General features: G+C 36.5%; 5 protein-coding genes, 1 long non-coding RNA gene and 1 other non-coding gene across 7 annotated transcripts; 3 read left to right on the top strand and 4 right to left on the bottom strand.

The window, feature by feature from the left end:
• Positions 1-285: 285 nt before the first annotated feature.
• Positions 286-2129, bottom strand: LOC145889032 (uncharacterized). Its single transcript, XM_082979908.1, has 5 exons — positions 1972-2129; positions 1673-1902; positions 1353-1568; positions 1090-1296; positions 286-912 (listed from the first exon to the last, which is right to left on the bottom strand). Exons 1-5 carry the CDS (start codon positions 2087-2089, stop codon positions 727-729), a joined length of 957 nt encoding a protein of 318 aa, XP_082836034.1. The 5' UTR covers positions 2090-2129; the 3' UTR covers positions 286-726.
• LOC145889033 (tubulin polyglutamylase complex subunit 1-like) lies at positions 2073-3013 on the bottom strand. The gene has a single exon (XM_082979909.1). It carries the CDS (start codon positions 2938-2940, stop codon positions 2152-2154), a length of 789 nt encoding a protein of 262 aa, XP_082836035.1. The 5' UTR covers positions 2941-3013; the 3' UTR covers positions 2073-2151.
• A 1654-nt stretch (positions 3014-4667) lies between these two features.
• Positions 4668-4739, top strand: Trnag-ucc (transfer RNA glycine (anticodon UCC)). The gene has a single exon. It is a non-coding gene; the product is annotated as a tRNA-Gly (tRNA).
• Positions 4740-9281: 4542 nt separating this feature from the next.
• LOC145890491 (uncharacterized) lies at positions 9282-10863 on the top strand. Its single transcript, XR_014399561.1, has 3 exons — positions 9282-9360; positions 10378-10481; positions 10759-10863. It is a non-coding gene; the product is annotated as an uncharacterized LOC145890491 (long non-coding RNA).
• Positions 10864-14737: 3874 nt separating this feature from the next.
• Positions 14738-16661, bottom strand: LOC145888709 (exosome complex component RRP41-like). The gene is made up of 6 exons (XM_082979532.1): positions 16515-16661; positions 16323-16376; positions 15852-16012; positions 15683-15791; positions 15046-15194; positions 14738-14921 (listed from the first exon to the last, which is right to left on the bottom strand). Exons 1-6 carry the CDS (start codon positions 16653-16655, stop codon positions 14792-14794), a joined length of 744 nt encoding a protein of 247 aa, XP_082835658.1. The 5' UTR covers positions 16656-16661; the 3' UTR covers positions 14738-14791.
• Positions 16662-16681: 20 nt separating this feature from the next.
• On the bottom strand, positions 16682-17851 carry LOC145888710 (thioredoxin reductase-like selenoprotein T). The gene has a single exon (XM_082979533.1). The coding sequence runs from the start codon at positions 17833-17835 to the stop codon at positions 17218-17220; it is 618 nt and encodes a 205-aa protein (XP_082835659.1). The 5' UTR covers positions 17836-17851; the 3' UTR covers positions 16682-17217.
• Positions 17852-18699: 848 nt separating this feature from the next.
• On the top strand, positions 18700-20149 carry LOC145888752 (ornithine decarboxylase antizyme 2-like). Its single transcript, XM_082979581.1, has 3 exons — positions 18700-19238; positions 19297-19450; positions 19510-20149. The coding sequence occupies exons 1-3, from the start codon at positions 19111-19113 to the stop codon at positions 19774-19776; spliced, it is 549 nt and encodes a 182-aa protein (XP_082835707.1). The 5' UTR covers positions 18700-19110; the 3' UTR covers positions 19777-20149.
• Positions 20150-20153: the final 4 nt, after the last annotated feature.

Below are 20153 nucleotides of genomic sequence, written 5' to 3' on the forward strand. Positions count from 1 at the left end.
ACGAATAAAATAAAACACAAAACATTGTATCCTACACTAGCAACACCTATAGTAGTGTGATTACTTTTTACATTGTAAATACCATCATGAAACTCTGTTTACTGTTTCGAAATTTGCCGCCGCCGCCCTTAGATTGCTTGCTTACTTTATTCCAAAAAGCCGTCATGGTCCAATAATTTTAACTTTTTTAAATGATCGGGGAATTTCTACCTCGGACAATTGTTTGGTTAATTTTTTAACCCTTGAAATACCCTTGATCCTAAAAATCACTTCCATTTTGTGTTAGATCATATATTTATTGCAATAGTTTGTGACGCACCAAGAGGCCTCTGCCTTCGCGAGTACTATGGTTGCACCAAAGAAACTGCATTGCACGACAAATGCCATACGCAAAAAGGCTGAAGAGTATTGAATTTGCTTCTCGTAAGTGAACAAAAAATGTGTGCGGTGTACGCTTCAACATATGTTGACATTAATGGAACTTTTTTCAAGGGATGGACAAGTGGACAAAAGTAAAACAGCACCGAAGTTTCTTACCAATAGCAAAACAATGTGCAAATGAAAGTGTTGTGTTTTATCATGCCTACATGTATCCACTACAAAAAAGGGAAATTTCATTTTCCTTCAAACACGTATTCTTAACCAACATATTTGAAGAAGTTTGTACATACTGTCACAGCATTAGCTTTAATACAAGCAAGCAGATTTTGTTTTGCAACATTCTTGTTACTTTCGCTTCCATATTGTTACATGAGCAACTGTCCACTGGTGCTTTCTATAAGTTTCTCTGATTAGAAATGGTTGATCAAGAGTGTCAATTAAATCAAAATGTGGATCCAGAACAGATTTCATGGTGTCAATTGCTCTTACTTCACGTCCATTTTTGTCAACATAACCACCAAGCCATTTACTCTGAAAAAAAAAGTGTCAAGTAAGTTTATCAAATAGAAATATTACGCTGGCAACTATTTTTTAATTGCTAAAATACTTCTTAATTTTAAAAATTTATTATAAAACTACAAGCAACTTCTTTTACAAGAAACAGTTGTTAGTATGGAGAACACAACCATGAAGCGTTGTTAAAATTACCTTTGAAGTAAATGTGTCCATAAAGGTATAAGGGCTTGTTATAACACATATACCACCACTCTCAACTAGATTTCCCAAACGGAGCAAAAAGTTTGTTGGTGACGGCAACCTGCAAATTAGGTTTGCAGCAAGAACACAACCAAACTTTCCCAAGTTCAAGGGTAGGTTGCAAGCATCACCAGTTTGAAACTGGCATCGGTTTCTGTCCTGTACACATACAACATTTGCATCCAAAAATTTGCTATCAATTAAAGAAAACATACAATGTCCTCTGCAACAACTGCTACATGTTTTTCTGTAAGGTCTCCTTCGACCAATGTTTCATATTCCATGCTTCCAGCTTGTTTCAGTGCATCGCATGTTTTTACAAAACCTTGACTATAATCAATTCCAATCACTTCCTGAAACTCTCGTGCAAGTTCAAATGATGCTCTTCCAACAGCACAACCAATATCCAATGCTCGGCTTGGAATAGAAGGCTTAAAAATTATTGTAGATTATCAATAAAGATCATGGCCAATTTTACCCACTTTTAATACAACTTACAGAGAGTGCATTATTATTTACAATTTAAAGAACTTACATCAGATTTGTAGTACTTCATGCAAATGTCAGCTGTTGCCTTAGGAAAGTCAAACCCATTCTTTGGGCCATCAAAATGACAGTTCACAGATGGGCCACCATAATTAAAAGTTAGATATTGATTTAGCACCGCAACTGATTCATAAGGGTTCTCAGTTTCACCCTTTGTCTTTGGTTGCAGGTAATTTTGAATTCTATCTTTGGAAACTTTGTAAACCACCACCGCACCACCTGCAACATACTGACAGTTAGTATATTATCAAATGAATATAAATTACTTAATTAAAATTGACATATTACCTGCAAAAGCAGCTGCACAGATGGCTTGCTTCCAAGAAAATGAACAATCACAATTATTGAAAAGCATGATTTTTATAAAATGATATAAATTAAAGCAAAAGCTATAAAAATAAAGCATCAATAAAACTTTCCATTACAGTGTACAATAATAGAACAAAATTTTAAAGTCAGAAACACATTTCATTTAAGAGTCTTAACTTTTACAAGAAATATATCAACCATTTCTTTGACAAAATCACCTTCATTAATGGTAGATTTGTTACTTTTTACACTTTTATTAGACAGCAAATTTGATGCCAGTTTATCTGGTTGTAGACTATACGCAGCCTCTAATATGCCCCTAGGTTTATCATCATCTTTTATGTTATCAAGGGCTTCTTTAAGGGATGACATTAAAGTTTCACATACTTCTTTGTCAGTAACCTTAACAGAATGTTTCCCGCAGAGCACAGCAAAAAGGCTAACACACAATTTAAGATAGTCTACAAATACATAGCACATTGTAACTCCATATCTAAACACATCAAAAGGAACCATTTCACTTCCTCTACATCCTATACGTTCCAGAAGCGATGTATGGTATTGCTTTGTGACACTTCCTAAAATTGACAAAAGCAACTCTTCAAAAACGCTTCCTGTGAGTCCAGGTCTGTTCAGTGAAGGCTTCTTAGAATTAGGGTTTTTTGCCATACTTGCTGTGTCGTATGCAATGATTAAGTTTGTCTGAAAAGATTGGTGTGAGTGATGAGTTAGCTGCAAAACTTGGTTGACCGATGCTATTTTGTCCGACTTGTCACTGCTGGATATGGAGTCAAAATAATCCGCCAAAAACAGCATTGGCTCCTTTGGTTGGTTTTCAATTAATTTTAACAGAGCTCCGCGCATCTGGGCTGTCATATCATTCTTTTCAAGATAATCACGGTAATTTTGCTTACTCTCGTCCACAGTAAACTTCTTGCGATCCGTCATTGCGAGCTTTTGCTATTGACAGAACACGGCAGATAGTTTTTCCTACTTCGTATTGTAGGCTACCGTGAAATTCGGCTTCCCAGTTAGACTAAAGCCCGCAAGTTAAGTCAAAAATGTCGCTGACTAACGCCGGTGATCTGGAGCGCCACTTATTGGTGAAACCCGAGACCAACAACAGCCGCTGGTGAAACCATAGTTTACTCAGGATACTATAGTAAAACTACACGAAAAGCTGTTTTTGATGCGACTTGGGGGGTGGGTTTAATTGCGGGTCCTATTTTACATGATTCTTATTACGGAGATTCCTGCTAGCAGAGACTTAATTTCCTACGAGGTTATGGGTTGCCATATGTCAGGAGACGCGTCAGGGATTTTGAGTATTACTCATCTTGTTCAAATATATATCAGTGACTGTGGATGGTTCAGCGTATGCCGCAATATGTAGCGTTTAGTTTAGGCATAGAGTTTCTAGGTGAACCTCACTTTAGAGTTTAGGGCCCTTGACTTTTAAAAGGCATGAGCCTTGGGGTTAAATTTGGCACTCTCCTTTTTTCTGGTTGCGAACTAACCAATCTTCCGATTTGTATATACAATTTTATTCTTACCAAGTGCCAATATCAAGACACAAGGCAGGCAAAATATGTTAACCTCAATCCTTTTCAATCAAGCAGTTAGCGTGGCAATCGATAGAGTATAGAAAAGAACGCCCTACCCCGGTCCTCACGGTGGACCGAGGCAGGCAAACAGCGACTTGCCAAGACTAGAATGACCAACTGCAACGCAGGCGATCTAGAGAAGAGGAAACAATTTAAGCTGTCACATGAACTAGCATTTAACCGTCATAAGGGAAACAGGATTTACTTTATTAATTAGCTTGGTAATTAAAAGATCGTTTCAATGGCAACCAAAAAAATCACGTAATATTTCACAGTTGCGAATCAGGCACCACAAAAGAGGTCAACACCAAGACGTGGCCGAAAAGGGTCGTCACAGGGAAAATAGAAAAAGTGGGCCTCAGAAATTAGCCAAGGTATTGAATAGACCAGCCATAGAAATTGTGCCTGATCAGTTGTAGCCGCAAGAGTGTCATGAGAACCTTCTTAAACCCTGATTATGCTAGCTCCATTTTCTCCATATGTTTTTCCGATAAAATCCAGCCATTTACGTTTTTTGGGGCGTAGGCTATATCAAGTGGTGGGGTTCAACCGGTTCGCACCGGTTCTGTAGAACCGTCTTACGAAATTTTACGAGATCAGCGAACCGGTTAGAATTACTGCTTACTGTCAATGGATTTTTGTAACAGAACCGGCCTAAAAATATGACTTTTGTTATAGAACCGGCTGACAAAAAAATTTGAATCCCACCACTGGGCGCATCGCTTTTTGCCACCGTGTCTGTTCTCTGAGCTTCAGGAACTCTAAATGACTTCCGTGACAAAATTATTATTATCTGTTGCAGCTTAGGATTATTTTGGCCCAGAGCTTATATTTTGGGTCCATACAGTTGTGCAAATAGGTTTTTAAGGCTGCCAGAATGTATAACCTATGAAAGGCCGAACATGGATAAAATAAATATTTATAATTTGATGTATAAGAGTGTGTTTCTCCACAAAAACTACTAAAATATATGCAATATAGTGACTTATGTAACGAAACCATGCCAGTATTATAATTCCACAAACGGTACACGGCAAATAATAGACCTTTTTCGGACGTCTATTTGTGTGCGCGTCGATGGTGTAACGGTTAGCATTGGTGCCTTCCAAGCACTAGTTCCGGGTTCGACTCCCGGTCGACGCAATTTTGTTTTGAAGTGTATATATCCTTTTTTTATTCCACCGACGAATTTTGCCATAGATCCATGACATGTCCGAATATTTGCGAACAATTGTGCTGATGACTATGTTATTCTCGAAGCGGTCTTAATTAGGTATACCGTATTTACTCGATTGTAAGCCGCGGCTTTTAAACTTTTTTAACTTACCGTTTGTGCGGCTTACAATCGAGGGCGGCTTACATTATTTAATGTCACGCCGTTATTTTGTCTGCGCTCTGTTTTTAAATGAAATTTACCATCAACTCACTCCATCGTACCAGTATGTTTTATTGCCCAATGGTTGTCAGCGTATCTGACAATTTTAAACGACAAATGTGTTGGCAATTATTGTTGTAGGGCACCTAACTTTGTCTTTAACATTTACGTGCGGCTTACATTCGAGGGCGGCTTATATTAATTGTTTATCACCGTCGCATATGTGGCTTACCATCGAGGCGGCTTCCCAGCTAACACAAAACGTTATATCAACTTTCGTAACGTTTTTTAAAAGTTGTCCAATGGTTTCAGATCGTTTTTTTGTCAAAGTAAATGTTGCATAAAGGTTGCATGATATAACGTTGGCCTTCAACGTAACTCAAACGATATTTCAACGATCAATTAAACACGACTTGAAAAAAACGTTTTTGTGTGGACCAAACACAACATTTTAGTGATGTTATTGAACATACGTACCGATATAAACGTTTCTGTATCGTTAATATAAGACGTAATAAAACTGTTTTACACTAACGTTTGTATGAGGCAACATTAATTTGTTTTGAAAACGTTATTTGAATTTCGTTTTAAATTGTACGTTCCTGTAACGTTACTAAACAACTAAATAAAAACGTTTCGTATTGACGTGTACCTTTGGTTACATTGATGTGTTTTAAAAACGTTATTTAAATTACGTTTTAAATTGTTACGTTCTTGCAACGTTACTAAACAACTAAATAAAAACGTTTCGTATTGACGTGTACCTTTGGTTACATTAATCTGTTTTAAAAACGTTATTTGAATTACGTTTTGAATTGTACGTCGTTGTACGTCGTTGTAACGTTCTTAAAAAAACAAATAAAAACGTTTCATAGTGACGTGTTCGTTTGGTTGCATTAATCTGTTTTGAAAACGTTATTTGAATAACGTTTTCAGTTGTACGATCTGTTACTAAATAACCAAATAAAATCCTGTCGCATGGACGAAACGTTATTTGAGTATGCTCGGATATATACTGTCTATTACCAACTTGCGCAAAACGTTGCAGTCAATTGCATTTAAAATTAAGAATAAATTATGTTTTGTTTGAAGGAAACGACATTATGCATTGTAATTGTAAAAATGTGTAATATAAAGTTTTGTCTAAATGAGGCGAAGTAGTAATTACTGTGTAATCCGATTTGGATAAACGTGTACCATTTGTCAGGATTAGGTGAGGAAACTTCATCAACTTCGCTCTAGCAAACAACACCAAATATATTTGTTGCGTAATTTACTGCGCATGCGCAACCTGTCACATGTAGTCAGTTGTGGCGTCAGGTTTGTTGGTACCGGTAATTTGTTTGCTTTATCGCTATACATCGAATATTCTTTGCATTGTTGAAAGTTCTAGTTAATCTTACTGGTTGTTGTAACAATTGTTAGGCTTGTGTGTGATTTTACTGAAGATGAATCGAAAAATATATCAGCGAGGGTGGATAAAAGCAAAAAGAGCAAAACTGAAGAAAAAACGACCACCTGTGTACGAGCCTAGTTCAGAAGAAGATGTTGATGTTAGTAGTGGGCCTAGTAGTATCAATAATGATGACGATTTCAAAAGTGAAAATCGCTACATGGATGAATGTGATGAAGAACATAGTAGAAGATTTGAGTGTGTTCAACATGATAAGTTACCTTGTCTGCTTGAATTAAATGACCAAACATCATTATCATCAGATGACAATATTAATTGTGATGAATTTAAAGTTTTTTTGCAAGAATGGGTGACTAAATATCAGATCAAACACAATGCTGTTGATCAGTTGTTAAAAGGTTTGCAGAAGTATGGTCAATATGACTTGCCTTCAACTTCAAGAACACTTCTTGCTACACCAAGATTCGTAAACACCCAGACAAAATCGGGTATGGAATATTACAATTTTGGTTTAGAGGCCCAGCTATATTCTGTTTTAAATGAATACACAAAAAGCCACAGCATAACCACATCAGTCGATTTAAATCTTGGTGTAGATGGCCTTCCTCTGTTCAAAAGTTCTAGTAAATGCTTTTGGCCGATTTTGGGTTCTGTATTTGGCATTGTTTTTCCAGTTTCTATAGCTTATGGGAGTACGAAGCCCAGTAACTTGGATTTTCTTCATGACACCATAGAGGAGGTTTCAAAACTGCATGAGCATGGATTGCACATTAATGATAAATGCGTTGCAATTACACTTAAATCAGTTGTATGTGATGCACCTGCTCGGGCTATGGTAAAGGCAACAAAACTTTTTTGTGGGTATTATGGTTGTGATAAGTGTATGCAGAAAGGTCAATGGGCAGGCAGGATTGTATATCCACAGTTAGAGTCTCCTGTTCGCACAGATGATACATTTAGGTCAAAATGCAATGAGGAGCATCATAATGGAACTTCACCATTTTGTGACTTAAATATTGACATGATAAAATCTTTTCCACTAGACTACATGCATCAAGCATGTTTGGGTGTCACAAAAAAGCTTCTTGTATCCTGGATTCGTGGCCAAAAAAGTACAAGAATATCCCAGACAAATTGCAATGAAATAAGTGTACGACTTTTGCATCTACGAACTAGTATTCCAAAATGCTTTTCACGAAAACCAAGATCTCTGAATGAGCTGGATAGGTGGAAAGCTACTGAACTTAGGCAGTTTTTATTGTACACAGGCATCATTGTACTAAAAGATGTGCTGCAAAATAAATTGTATTCTCATTTTGTATGTTTAACCACTGCAATGAGAATTTTAGTTTCTCCAATTCTCTCAACAAAACATCATGAATTTGCCAAAAATTTATTGGAACATTTTGTCAAAGAAATTGGATGTTTGTATGGCCTAGAGTTTTATGTCTACAATATTCATTGCCTCTTACATCTTTCTCAGGAAGTATGTGAAAATGGGGCACTAGATGGTTACAGTGCTTTTCAATTTGAAAACTACATGCAGTTTCTAAAACGACTGGTAAGGTCTGGAAATAACCCTCTTGTTCAAGTGATCAAGCGCATAGAGGAGCGGCAATTAAGCATCACAACCCGCATGGACATACTGGATGTTTCCACAAAATATCCAAATAACTTTTATATTTTAAAATTTGGTGCATCTGATTGTTTTTGTGTACAAGTAACCGCTAATATTGGCAATGGATATTTTAGATGTTGTGTTTTTAGAGATGTGTATAATTTTTTTGAATACCCATGTCCCTCACAGTTGGTTGGAATTTATCAATGCAACCCAGAAAATTATAAAGAAGAGGTTATTTATGAAGAACATTTGAAAATGAAAGCAATTTGTTTATCAAATACAAAACATTTAGTATTCATTGGGATTTTGCACAAAATATGATTTTTTTATTGGATTTTGCCTTTTAAAATATGGCATTAACACTATCTGTTTCAATCTTTATTTAGCAATTGTGAAAAATTTTTCAAAAAATGTCTTGGTCCTTGGCCGTATGGCTAGAAAAAGAAAGGGAAGAGGAGGGGTGCATTCCATCTAAGTGGATTGAGGGTACAAGTGTGCGTTGGCCCACTTCCAATGTTTGTATGTCCTTGAATAAACAAGTGGACCCAAAAGAAAATTGGAAAGTGTTTCATCTTGTAAAAGTCAAATTTCGTTCAGGTTTGATTTTTTTTCCTTTGTAATTAATATTTTACTCGAAAATTGCACCATATTACTTACAGATTCAAAAACTGCTTGTGAGGTTTATGATGATACCACTTCGGTAGAGCAGTCTGATGTAGAAATAGATTGTGATAGAAGGAGGAAGCAGCGAAAAAGGCAGTTCGAGGATTTTGTGGAAGGTATTGGTTTAAGTGGATGCAAATGTATTTTAGAAAGCTTTATGATTCTCAACCTTTTATGCTTTATTATTTCCCCACAGTAATGCTTGAAGCCCTGTTTAATTATGTAAAGCCTGTTTACTGTGGTGAAAGGTAGCAAGGTCAGAGAAACCTTAGAAAGTAACATAAGTCAATATGTCGAAGTCTATTTAAGTGGATTTTATGAGCACAAAGCTGTCAGTCTTATTTCTTGTTAGATTTTACTACAGAAGATGAACTTCTACACAATACACCTACTTGTTCAAAAGGTATATATTATTTTAATGCATTTTTCACTACTGCACTATTTTGTGACACCTAAAGCACGTGTATGAGTAACATAAATTTGTTTAGGTATACCGGCACTTACAAAAATTACAGCAGCAAGTAAGTTTATTGGCAGTTACAATGCATCAGACATGTGCTCATGTTTTTTTTTACCTTAGCTTCCTCACCGAATCAGTTTTCTCGTGAGTCGTCATTTGGCTCAAATGCATCAACCCAACCACTGTCTTTAAGTTTTGCATCATCAAATGAGTTGGATGGAGTTGTCAGTGGTAAGTTAACTTTTTTAACTGGTAATAAAAATTTTGGTGAGTTTAACAGTGATTTTTATTTTGGAAGTGAGGAATTTAGGTACATAAATTTCATGAAAACATGTTTGTTTTTTCTCTGATCAAGTTCAAACCAGGGAACTTGATAGATTTTGTATTGCAGCAAAACTGGAGCGAATGGAACAGAAAATAGCACAGATTCACGGTATCTTAATATCCCAATTTGGAATGACAATTAAAGACAATTTTGATTGGGATAGAGCAATGGACAGTATTGAACAGTATAAGGAACTTAACGAGAAGCTTCAAGAGAAAAAATATGCAAAACAGTTAGTAAGTTACACCTCAGTCAGCCTCTGATGGGATAATTGTTTCAAAACTAGCATATATCTTATTTTATTTACATTAATTTATTTTACAAACAAATTTTTAAATAAGCACCAAAGCTTATTGCATAGGTGTTTTATTTACTGGGCCATATTTTTTCTTGTGCAATTGCTTTGCAACATCATTTTGTGCTGGGAGTTAAGTGATATTTTTGCCAGGTAAAATACCTGTGTTCCCTTGGAGGCAGTAGTGTCAGTGAAGTGGTTAGACGGATGATGAAGGAGTTAGGCACCACATCATTATGGGCAAAGTTCAGCTTTTTTGGTAGAAAGGGAAAAGAGTCTTTTGCGGCCCAAAAGTTGTGCCAAGTTGTTTTAAGTAAGTGTGTTTATAATGCAAATATAATTAAAAACGAGTGTCATAAATTCTTGGCCAATCACATGATTTTCTTCAATGTTTATGTTTTACTATTCATAACTTCATTACATTTTTCTGAACCGGTTTTTGTTGGCCATGATGGGTTGTGCTCGACGGGTGTGGAGATACTGCTTCAAACCTTGAGTGCATTACCACATTTTATTGGAAATCCCAAGAGTAACATATTTATTCTGGTGCTAAATTTTCCAATAACTAATTTGTTTTGCATATGATTGTTTATTTATATGTTCATTATTATATTTCCTTTTTTGCCAGGAGCTGGAATGAATGCTGCCGGTGTAACTGCAAAGGAGGTTGAGACACAAATTAAAGACATCTTAAAACAGGCTCCACATAAAAAAGGCGGGCCACATTATGAGGTATTTCATAAGTTCAGTTTAAAATCACATATTTTATGAGATTATTGCAGTTTTGTTATATTACTGACCACAATTCACATACCATAATGTTATGAATGTGTTTGTCAACGTTTTTTTTTTTTTAAAGGAGTGGTATGGGCTGTGAAGCCATTTTTAGTTGGACACAGGGCTGTTATGAAATACAGATTTTACGTTTTGTCATATGCCTAAAATGGAACTTTTAATTTAAAATTAACTTGGCTATGAACGACTGTAATGTTTTTCCCATACCTTGCAGGACAAATCCAACCCTCCAACATCTGCAAGTCAGAGTTTGCCACTTTCCGACTCTGAATAGTATCTCTTAAGTGGTGATTTTTGTACATGAATACATGGAAAGAAATGATTTTGATTGTTCTTTCTTCATCAGATGATACCAAACCACTAGGTTAGAAAAACTTTGGGCAGGTGCCAGCAACACATTACTGGAACGTTAATGAAATCGGTCATAGAACAAAACTGTAAAACGTTTTCAAAACAGTCATCTGTATCGTTGTAACAAAGATAAGTGACAACGTTAGAAATGGGTATCGGTGTGTCGACAGTTTTTGGTTTATATAACATTGCAACAAGACGTCGCTAGAACGTTCATAAAAAACAGCTTGCAAACAAAACTCTGAAACGTTTCCCCAACGGTCGTCTGCACCGTTGTAACGCAGTTAATGACAACGTTAGGAATGGGTATCGGTGTGTCGACATTTTTTGGTTGATAAACCTCTGAACATAACGTTTCCAACACTTTGGCAATACCTAAAACAAACGTTGTTGGGACGTTTTTTTGTTAGCTGGGTTATACTCGAGGGCGGCTAACAATCGAGTAAATACGGTACGCAATATGATGGGCCTGATTATGACAAGATAAAAAGCAACTCTTTTAGACTATTATGTTTCAATTCGTTTAGACATACGGAGTCCGTTTTGGCTGAATCTGTGCATACCGGTTATAGGCCACAAAATCAAGCTTCGGTTGAACAATACCAAAAGATACAGTATTATCTGGGGATACCTCGGACCATGTATTTTACGTCACAAGTTTTTCATATATCAGTCACAGTCAATCAAAATGCAGTAGTTGTTGGTGTACTCATGGATAGGCCAATGATAATTTTGCCTAACGTTTAAAAATACGGCCATATTTTAGTAGTTTTTACGTCGTCACGTGGTCGGGATATACTTCGGACATCATGGCAAGAAATCGCGAGAATGGACAACACTTTTTGAGTTTTAGGAAAAATAATCAGGTCATAAAAAAGGGAATTTACAGAGGCTGGAAAAAATGATCGAATTTTGGCAGTAAGAAAAATTCCCAAAGATAAAAAATCGTTTATTGACCCGAATATCTATGATATCCGTGCTGCCGTTAAAAGTACACGAGTTACCAAAAGCATTGGAAAATCCTGTACGTCTGAAAGCTTGAATGACATTTTATGCGCTAATAAGGCCCCAATGCTGATATTGCGCCAAATTTGATTTCAGTTATTTGTTAAATAAACAAAAAAAAGTCTATTAAAATTTGCTGTCTGAGACATCCTCAGACCTGTTTGAAAAATGAGCTGAATAGGCATTTTTAGTGAGCATTAAACGAATGAAAAGCCTTCTGTTTTTTGAGCAATGCTTTACTAGTTACAACAAAATAGAATTTAAGAATGAAATGGTGCATAATTTAAAAAAAATATGAGCAATTTTCCAAAAACCGTCCGAGCTATTTCCGGTCTCCCCTACATCAGATTTGTAGTACTTCATGCATATGTCAGCTGTTGCCTTGGGAAAGTCAAACTCACCATTTGGTGGAGATGGGCCACCAATAGTTAAAAGTTAGCTATTGATTGAGCACTCATCAGATTCACAGGGGCAGTCAGTTTCACCCTTTCTTTGGTTGCAGGTATTTTTGAATTCCGTCTATTGTGCACAAACAGCTTGTTTCCAAGAGAAATGAAAATTATCTAAAAGTATGATTTTTCAGTAAATTGACTAAATGAAGTGAAATCTACCTTGATCAAAAATCGTCTACTTTTGAAAGTAATACCTCAATCATTTTTTTGACAAAAACATCTTCTAGTTGTGGATTTGTTACCTTTTCCACTTTCACTTGCGGTGAAGTTTGCTGACAGTTTATTTGGTGTCAAACCACAAGCAGCCTTCATCATTTTTAATGCAATCAGGGACGTTTTGAGGGTGACAATATAGTTTCACATATTGGTTTATCAGTTGCTTTTAAGAATGTTTGCCGCATCGCCCAGTAGCCTACTATTCGACCAGATGATTCAAATTTAAAAAATGCAAATGCACATGTATTGTGACTGCCGTATTTTTGTCTAAAACAGTCACTGTGTTTAACAGTATATTCACTGTCTTGGCGGCGAAAACTAATCAACTATAAGTATCTCAAACAACATGTACTATCATCAAGGATATATTGATCGACTTGACAGCACAGATACATGTGTACATGCAAATGCGTACATGCGTTTTCTGTAAGAAACAGAAAAAGAGTTGATAACAAAAACACACTAAAGTAATGAGACGTCATTGCAAACACTCACCGAATACTTGTGACTTTAAGAAACTTCACCGCGTGTTATAAATTGTTCGGTTAATTTAACTCCTAATTCCTTTAATTCAAATAGAAAATAATAAGCATTGTTGCTACTTGAAACAGATACAAATTGTTACTAGTTTGACACATACGAGGGGCCAAACGGATCGTTTAAATGTCGTGTTAACATGTGCAAGATTTCTATTGGCAAAAAATATTAAATAAACGTTAAGGGGTAACTTTTCGCTGTTACAGGCCGCATCTCTCAATTAAATCCCAAAAATTGAGTTTTAGAAGTCATTTGTTATTGTGCACCTGGTTACAGTTTCTCTTGTTTGCCAAAAACAATTGCCGGGTCTGATGACTCATGAAGGGGGACTTCTATTGCTGAACAGAAAAAAAATTGATTGCAGCTGCATTAAGACAGCACATTGGGGGGTTTTGCAAAGGCTAACTGCTAAATTGTCAGTCCTAGGGGGTGTACAAACAGCCCCGGTGGGGCCCCAAGACAATTACAAGACATCTAATTCTTCATGAATTGTGTAGAGGAGGGTTGGTGGCTTCACTTAATCGCAAATGGAGGTAACTTTCTCTGATTCATTTTTTCACAAAACAAACCTACACTTTTTTCTGCTTTTTTGACCAAAATAATGGCCAACAGAGGGTCAAAATGCCCCCGGGGGAGCAGTTTAAGTAGTTATTTTGATTATAAATTTGGCCACAATTCCTTGCCAAGGGTCCGCACTAACAGAAAATCACAAATTGAACATACTTTCTCTGATTCATTTTTTCACAAAATCAACCTCAATATTTGGGTAGTTTTTCAGCTACATGTACAACAGCACCCTCTACCAATTTACTGCCTGACTAATAGCCCTGAAAAACAAACTAAAACTGCCCCAAACACGCTGAAAATCGCCCTGGCAACAGCCTGTTCATCTGCGCTCATTCAACCAAAACACTGGCGCCCATGCATGACCCATTGCATTGTTACACACAATTTTACTCTGTTACGCAGGACAGAGTTCGAGAAGGGCAATTCCCAACCGGGAAAGTCTTTTCCATAGAAATACAGAGATGCGGCCTTCAATGTATCTGGTATTTATTCTTTCGTAAAATTGACAGGTGCACATTAAAAGGGAACCATAGTCGTATGCGATGACTAAAAGGATTGTAGGAAACGAGTTTCAAAAAAGAAAAGCAACCATAACTGACAGAGTCTCTCCCGGAGTGCAAGTATAGGCCTATTGGAAAATCCCACAATGGGGTTTACTGGCATCGTTACAAGAGTACTTGTTTGGCGGGCGCCATTGCAAATTGGTTTGATAGGATAGGCTGTGCTCGTTTGATAGGATAGGCTGTGCTCGTTAAGCTTTAAAAGCAAACATTTTAGAACCTGCCAAGCACACTTTGGTGGTGCTTTTTGGAGAGCGCGCGGCTTGTTCATGAATGTCCGACTACTTATGATTATGTTTTGTTCTCTAAGCTTGAAGACAACTGCTGAATTTTACGGACACTCTTCCAAGCTATTCGCCGGGTTGTTGTCCGAAAAGTCTGAACCGTCGGTAGGGATGCCAGCAGTGCGACTGACTGCGGAGGCGATTCTGGGCAACGACCAATAGCCGGTCATGTTTAAAACTGATTTAATCGTATCCTCGCCTTCTTACACTTTTTTTCGCAGAATTTTATTGTACGGGAACAGCAGTTTTGGTTGAACATTGTTTAAAACGAAAGTTTATGACCGGGTGAAATTAGAAACAGTTTCTTCGACATGTTCTCGCACCGTACGTTCCATAACAGCAAACATGTCGCTGCATCCCGAAACAACTGAATCCAGAATATTTCCGATTTGGTCTTCGTGCAATCTGTACCAAAATATATCGAGTTACTGCATTAAAAAAGAACAAAGTAAACTTTGCATTTTATTTTACATCAACAACCAAATAATGCTCTGGGCCAAAGAATGAAAGCCTATTTTTTAGATTTTACCTGCCGTTAAGTTCGGAGTAAACGATTTTTTCCAGTTTTGGCATAACAGCTGCGGAAAACTCGGCACATCCAGCTGATTCTTCCACGTGGTTGATGTCGATAATCGTCTTTCCTTTTGCGACGCTCGCAGAACATGCACATACATAATCCTGTGGAAAAGAAAATTTTAGAAACAATATCAAATAGATTATGTAACAATAATCTATATGCAGCTTATACAATTTATATTATTGGCTCCACTTTGCTTATAATATCAAAACGTTTATAAAAAGCACAGATCTCCCACTAAAAACATGGGTTGGTTTTGGGATAAAAGCACTAAAATTATTGGTTTTGTACAGGATTGCGGTCTGGAGGTTAAGTGTATGTTAGTCTAGATGTGTGCTAGACAAAAAACAAAATTTGTCCATGACTCTTGTTGAAATTGCAAGAGATAGTTGCAAGTCAAATTGGCTTGTGCCCAGATAAAGGTTAAAATCTCAACAGTAACAAAAAAATACAACAGACCATGACCTTTGATGTAACTGCAAGGGATACCGGTAGTAATATGACAAACAACACCCAAACACATACGCCTAACTAGATAGGTTAGCAGTGGCAGATATAGTATATCTTTAAGTTACAAACTAAGATTTACCTTCATTGCTATTCCCGCATCGATAACAGCAAGGGTAGCAGCATTTACACATGCACAGTAGTTACTGCCATCAGATTGTAGAATTTGCAAAAATATGTCTATCTGTGACCTACATATATACAATGGGTGATAACGTAATATTCATTCATTTATACCATTTGAAGTTTACCTTGGATATAAAGTTGTATGAATACATGACTCAAAAGTTTGTTTTATGTGCGCTGCCATATCAAGACTCTTTCTGTCGCCACGAGGACGGTGCTTTCTCTCAGCTGAGCTGAATGATGCTTGACTGTATTCACAGTTAATAATGCACTTTTCGTGACTGGCCTGAAACAAACGTACTGTTTTGGTCGGTGTTCAAAAACTAACCATTTTGGCCAGTGCTTTCATACGTAATAACTCTGGGGAAAGAGAGACCCTATAGGCCCTATTGAAAAAACTTACAGAAGAGTAAAAATACAATTTGAAAAAACTAAAATAAAAAATGTTTTTATGTGTGTGTTTACAACACGACGTATAGAGTTTAACCAAAATGTCAACAATACACAAAATACTGTAATGGTTTGTAATGAAGTTACTTCGGGTTCTTTTCATTAAAAAAATACAAGCAACAGATTACAAAAGAGTAATGTCAAACCTTGCTCCTCATGTTGGAGGAAGGCTCATGTGGTCCGTATATTGCAGCTAGAACCTAAAATAATAGACGTAATTGAAGTAAAAAAATTAAATACCCATGTGGACAACAGCAAGTGTTATCTGCAACTATACTTAAAAAAATTATCCTGCCCAAATAATAATACAAAATGTTTTCAAGGAGGCAAAATTCCACCTTTGTGTTGCCTTGTTCCACATAAGAGGAACCATCAGCTTGTGTGAATACCCCTAACCGACATCGTATTTGTCGAAGCTCATCTGGCTTTCTTCCATCGATTCGATATCCCTGATCAGAAATAAGTTCCAGCCCAGCCATTGTTGTGAAATGACACTAACTAAAACCTAAATTTTAAAATTATTCATTTATTCCTTTTCATTTTGCAATACAAAACACTTCACACCAACAATAAATTACTACCAATCAAGTGTTGAGTTATGCCCAGGTAGTAAACGCACTAAACGAAACATGTCCATGTACTACCCAACAATGGACTCCTCAGACACATTCTGGCATTTGCCTTTCGAATGGTGTCGTCATAGTTGTTTTGTTGCAGCCATTTACCAACATAGCATATCACTCTCTTAATGGAAAATTCAACACAGTCTAGTGGGCAAATGTGTAAACAAACAGAAAAGCAGCAATTGTGTAAAAGAATATTGAAGAGAAATAGATCAAATAAATTCACCATTTCACAAGTAGGAATATATCTTAATATTTTCAAAAGTACACATTTTCACACACAAGACATATGTATATTGGAAAACAAGACATTTTCATCAATCAACAGAAACAATACAAATTAAAACAAACAAGGGTATTTTTAGACTATGTACTTTCTAAACTCTACAACCCACCAAATGACCAAAGGCAAAACAAGCTATTGCACAAACTGCTGGTTGGTGCCTATATTTTCACCCCCACTAATGTGCGAGTCGATAATTTGCATCAACTCTTCAACATGAGGAACACGGCCAGACTGCAGCTTCGACCAAATGTTGACATCGTTTAATGAAATTTCAAAGGCACCAGTTGAAGTTAGCTGAGTTTCTATGGCATTTGTTAGGAAAAACAACATAAAACAGGAATATATCATGTTCTCTCGAGCCCACACGTAAATTTGAGGTGTTTCCATGCCAAAACGCTCAAACGGATTGATCCCAGTCAATATGCAACCGATGAGAATGAATTTGGCAAGTGAAAGAAAAGATGCAATGGCTTGGTTGATTTTTGGGGGTGGGTAGTTTCCCCCATCAATCTTGACCCCTGAGTAACGCCGCTGAATCAGTTGAGCGTATTCCTCAAAGGCCCGCTTGTACCCTCAGGATTGGCAGATGAGGAATTTAACCACGGGTACAGTAAATTGACTTTTTAGTTTTGGTACCGGTGAGTCGTCGTTGTCCATTTTGGCATTTACTTCAGTATTTTTTGAAAAGTCTCTCCATGTTATCATAACAGCAAGAATGCCAACCATGGCATACAAGCCATAGTTAGCCATTTTTGAGTATTTCAAATCACCTAAAATTACAAATACAAATGAAAATAAAATAGATTCATTTACTAAATAAGCATGGTTAAAAAAAAAAGAATCTCCCAAGCAAAATATAATTTATCAATTTGCTTATCTGTCATTCAATATGCTTCAAAAATAAACAGCCACAGACGGAGACAGTTTCTCCGTTCTCTATCCAATAGAACTGAGCAATAAGCTAAAATTTAAATCGTAAACATAACTTTTTACAATTACTATACTCAGCACAACGCCGTACCTTCCCCCAAAAAACGAGATTACGCAGCATTTTGTTTCAGCAAAAGGCAGGTCACGTGATTTTTAACAAAGAATTTTACGACGTATCGAATATGACAACAGTGGTTTTACTTTATCGCCGTGTGGAAATTACAGGTTTCACCAAATTATTGTTTCGTCGAAGTTGTTGGTAATTGTCATATATTTATTACATAATGAAATGCATTCCTTGAAATTTTTTTTTTAATTATCTACAAAAATACTTTTGCATCACTTCAGAATAATTAATACGAATTATTTCAAATAAAATGTTATTTAAATTGCAAGTTGGTTAACATTCGTTTTACTTTATACTTTTTGATATTTTTTGATATTTTCAACCAATCATTGACGTAATAATGTTTTAGTTCGTGTATATTTTTGTGTTGAGTTGAAAAATAAAAAGACTACGTCACACAGAGAGCAAAGGCAGAGACAGAGCTCAAAGCACAAAGAGAGGGCTTGTGGTACAGTTAAGAGTACGTAGGTATGATACTAATATAGTTTTAATTGCTAAGTTATGCACCCAATGTTTAATTTACGTTTTTTTTTTGTATTTACAATGGCCGTGGACCAATTAAATGTGGTGTTTACTTACAAATACTGATTTCAAAAATTTAATTATATTTGGTAATTTTTTGATTTGTAGATCATGTGAGGCCGAGGGTTTGTTTTCTAGTTTTGTCGTTTTTTATCAAAAGTATGTAAATTAGTTTCAGTAATTTGGGAGTATGAAATTTTTTTATTGTGTGCTTTAGATATTGGTGATGTAAACCATACAGTTGTTTCTCTGGAAATTTGTTTTGCAGAAAATAACTGTTACCAAATTTGTACTATTCCTGTTACTGCAATATTGTATTATTTTTCAGTCAACTACACTGTTTCATAAGTTTTCCTGCGAATAAACCTTAAAACAAGCATTTTTGAAGAACTGTTGTTGAAGTGTCATGCAAACTGAGAAATACATACCCAATCTTATCAAGCAGCATGAAGAAAAAGAGGAAAAAGAAGGCTACTTTACTGTCCTTTCTTCCTCAGTGCCCCTCACCTCAGTATTCCACTGTAACTTCAAAATGGCCCCCAGGCCTCAGCAGTGCTCCTGACGTCCCTAATAGGTTTATATACGCAAAATTCACACTTTATCCTTTGGGTAACAGCCTTGTTTTCAAACAGGTATTGTGTGAAAAACAGGACCGCAGAGTCCCTGCAGTTTGCCCGTGCTGTGTTGTCCAAAGATTCTGTGTGGGGAACTGGAACATGTCAAGACATTCAACTGAAATCATTCCTCCGGCAATTAACAGAGCATGTGATGATACGATATGACTCGGTAACATGTCAAAACTTCACAGCTTTGCAATAAATTAATCTCAATTGTTTTCATTACAGCTGCAGCTTGATGATCAGCTTTTTGTCCACATTCCGCTGGAACCGTCACGTGACAGTTTTATTGAGCTCTTGGATTACGCCGAAGAAACACTAAAAGTCCAGCAAGTGGTCGCCTGCATTGACAAGCACCACCCAGATTTCCAAAATCTTGTCAGATCATTTCACTTCATGGGTTTTGAGGCAGTATCCGCTGATCAACTGGGCAGCTATGTGCAGCCAAGTGTGGTGGCGCCGTCCATGTTCCATTTCATGGGATATGAGATCTGAAACGTGGACAACCAGCATTGTTGTGTCCTTGGTGATGTGTTAAAACATGTTAATATTTGTGTAAACTAAACTTGCAAAATAATTGATCATGTTTGTGTGTGTGAACAGCTAAACGTTTACTGGTGAACAACATTCGCATATTGTAAATAGTTGTGAGCCTGGTGAAATTTTCATTTGTTAGTCAATAAGTTTCTGAATTCTTTACCCAAAATGCTTGATATACTATATGATGCTGTTGACATTGGCTTAGTGTGATTGTAATGAAACGAGTATTTAACGTATTTTATGATAGGTCTTAATGTACATTTTTGGAGTGTTTTATGATGAAATATACATATGTTGAGCACACCAGAGTACAAATGTGTTTTAATTGTGTG

The sequence above is a fragment of the Ascidia mentula genome, chromosome 2, assembly GCF_947561715.1.
Source record: "Ascidia mentula chromosome 2, kaAscMent1.1, whole genome shotgun sequence".
In the NCBI taxonomy this organism is placed as follows: domain Eukaryota; kingdom Metazoa; phylum Chordata; class Ascidiacea; order Phlebobranchia; family Ascidiidae; genus Ascidia; species Ascidia mentula.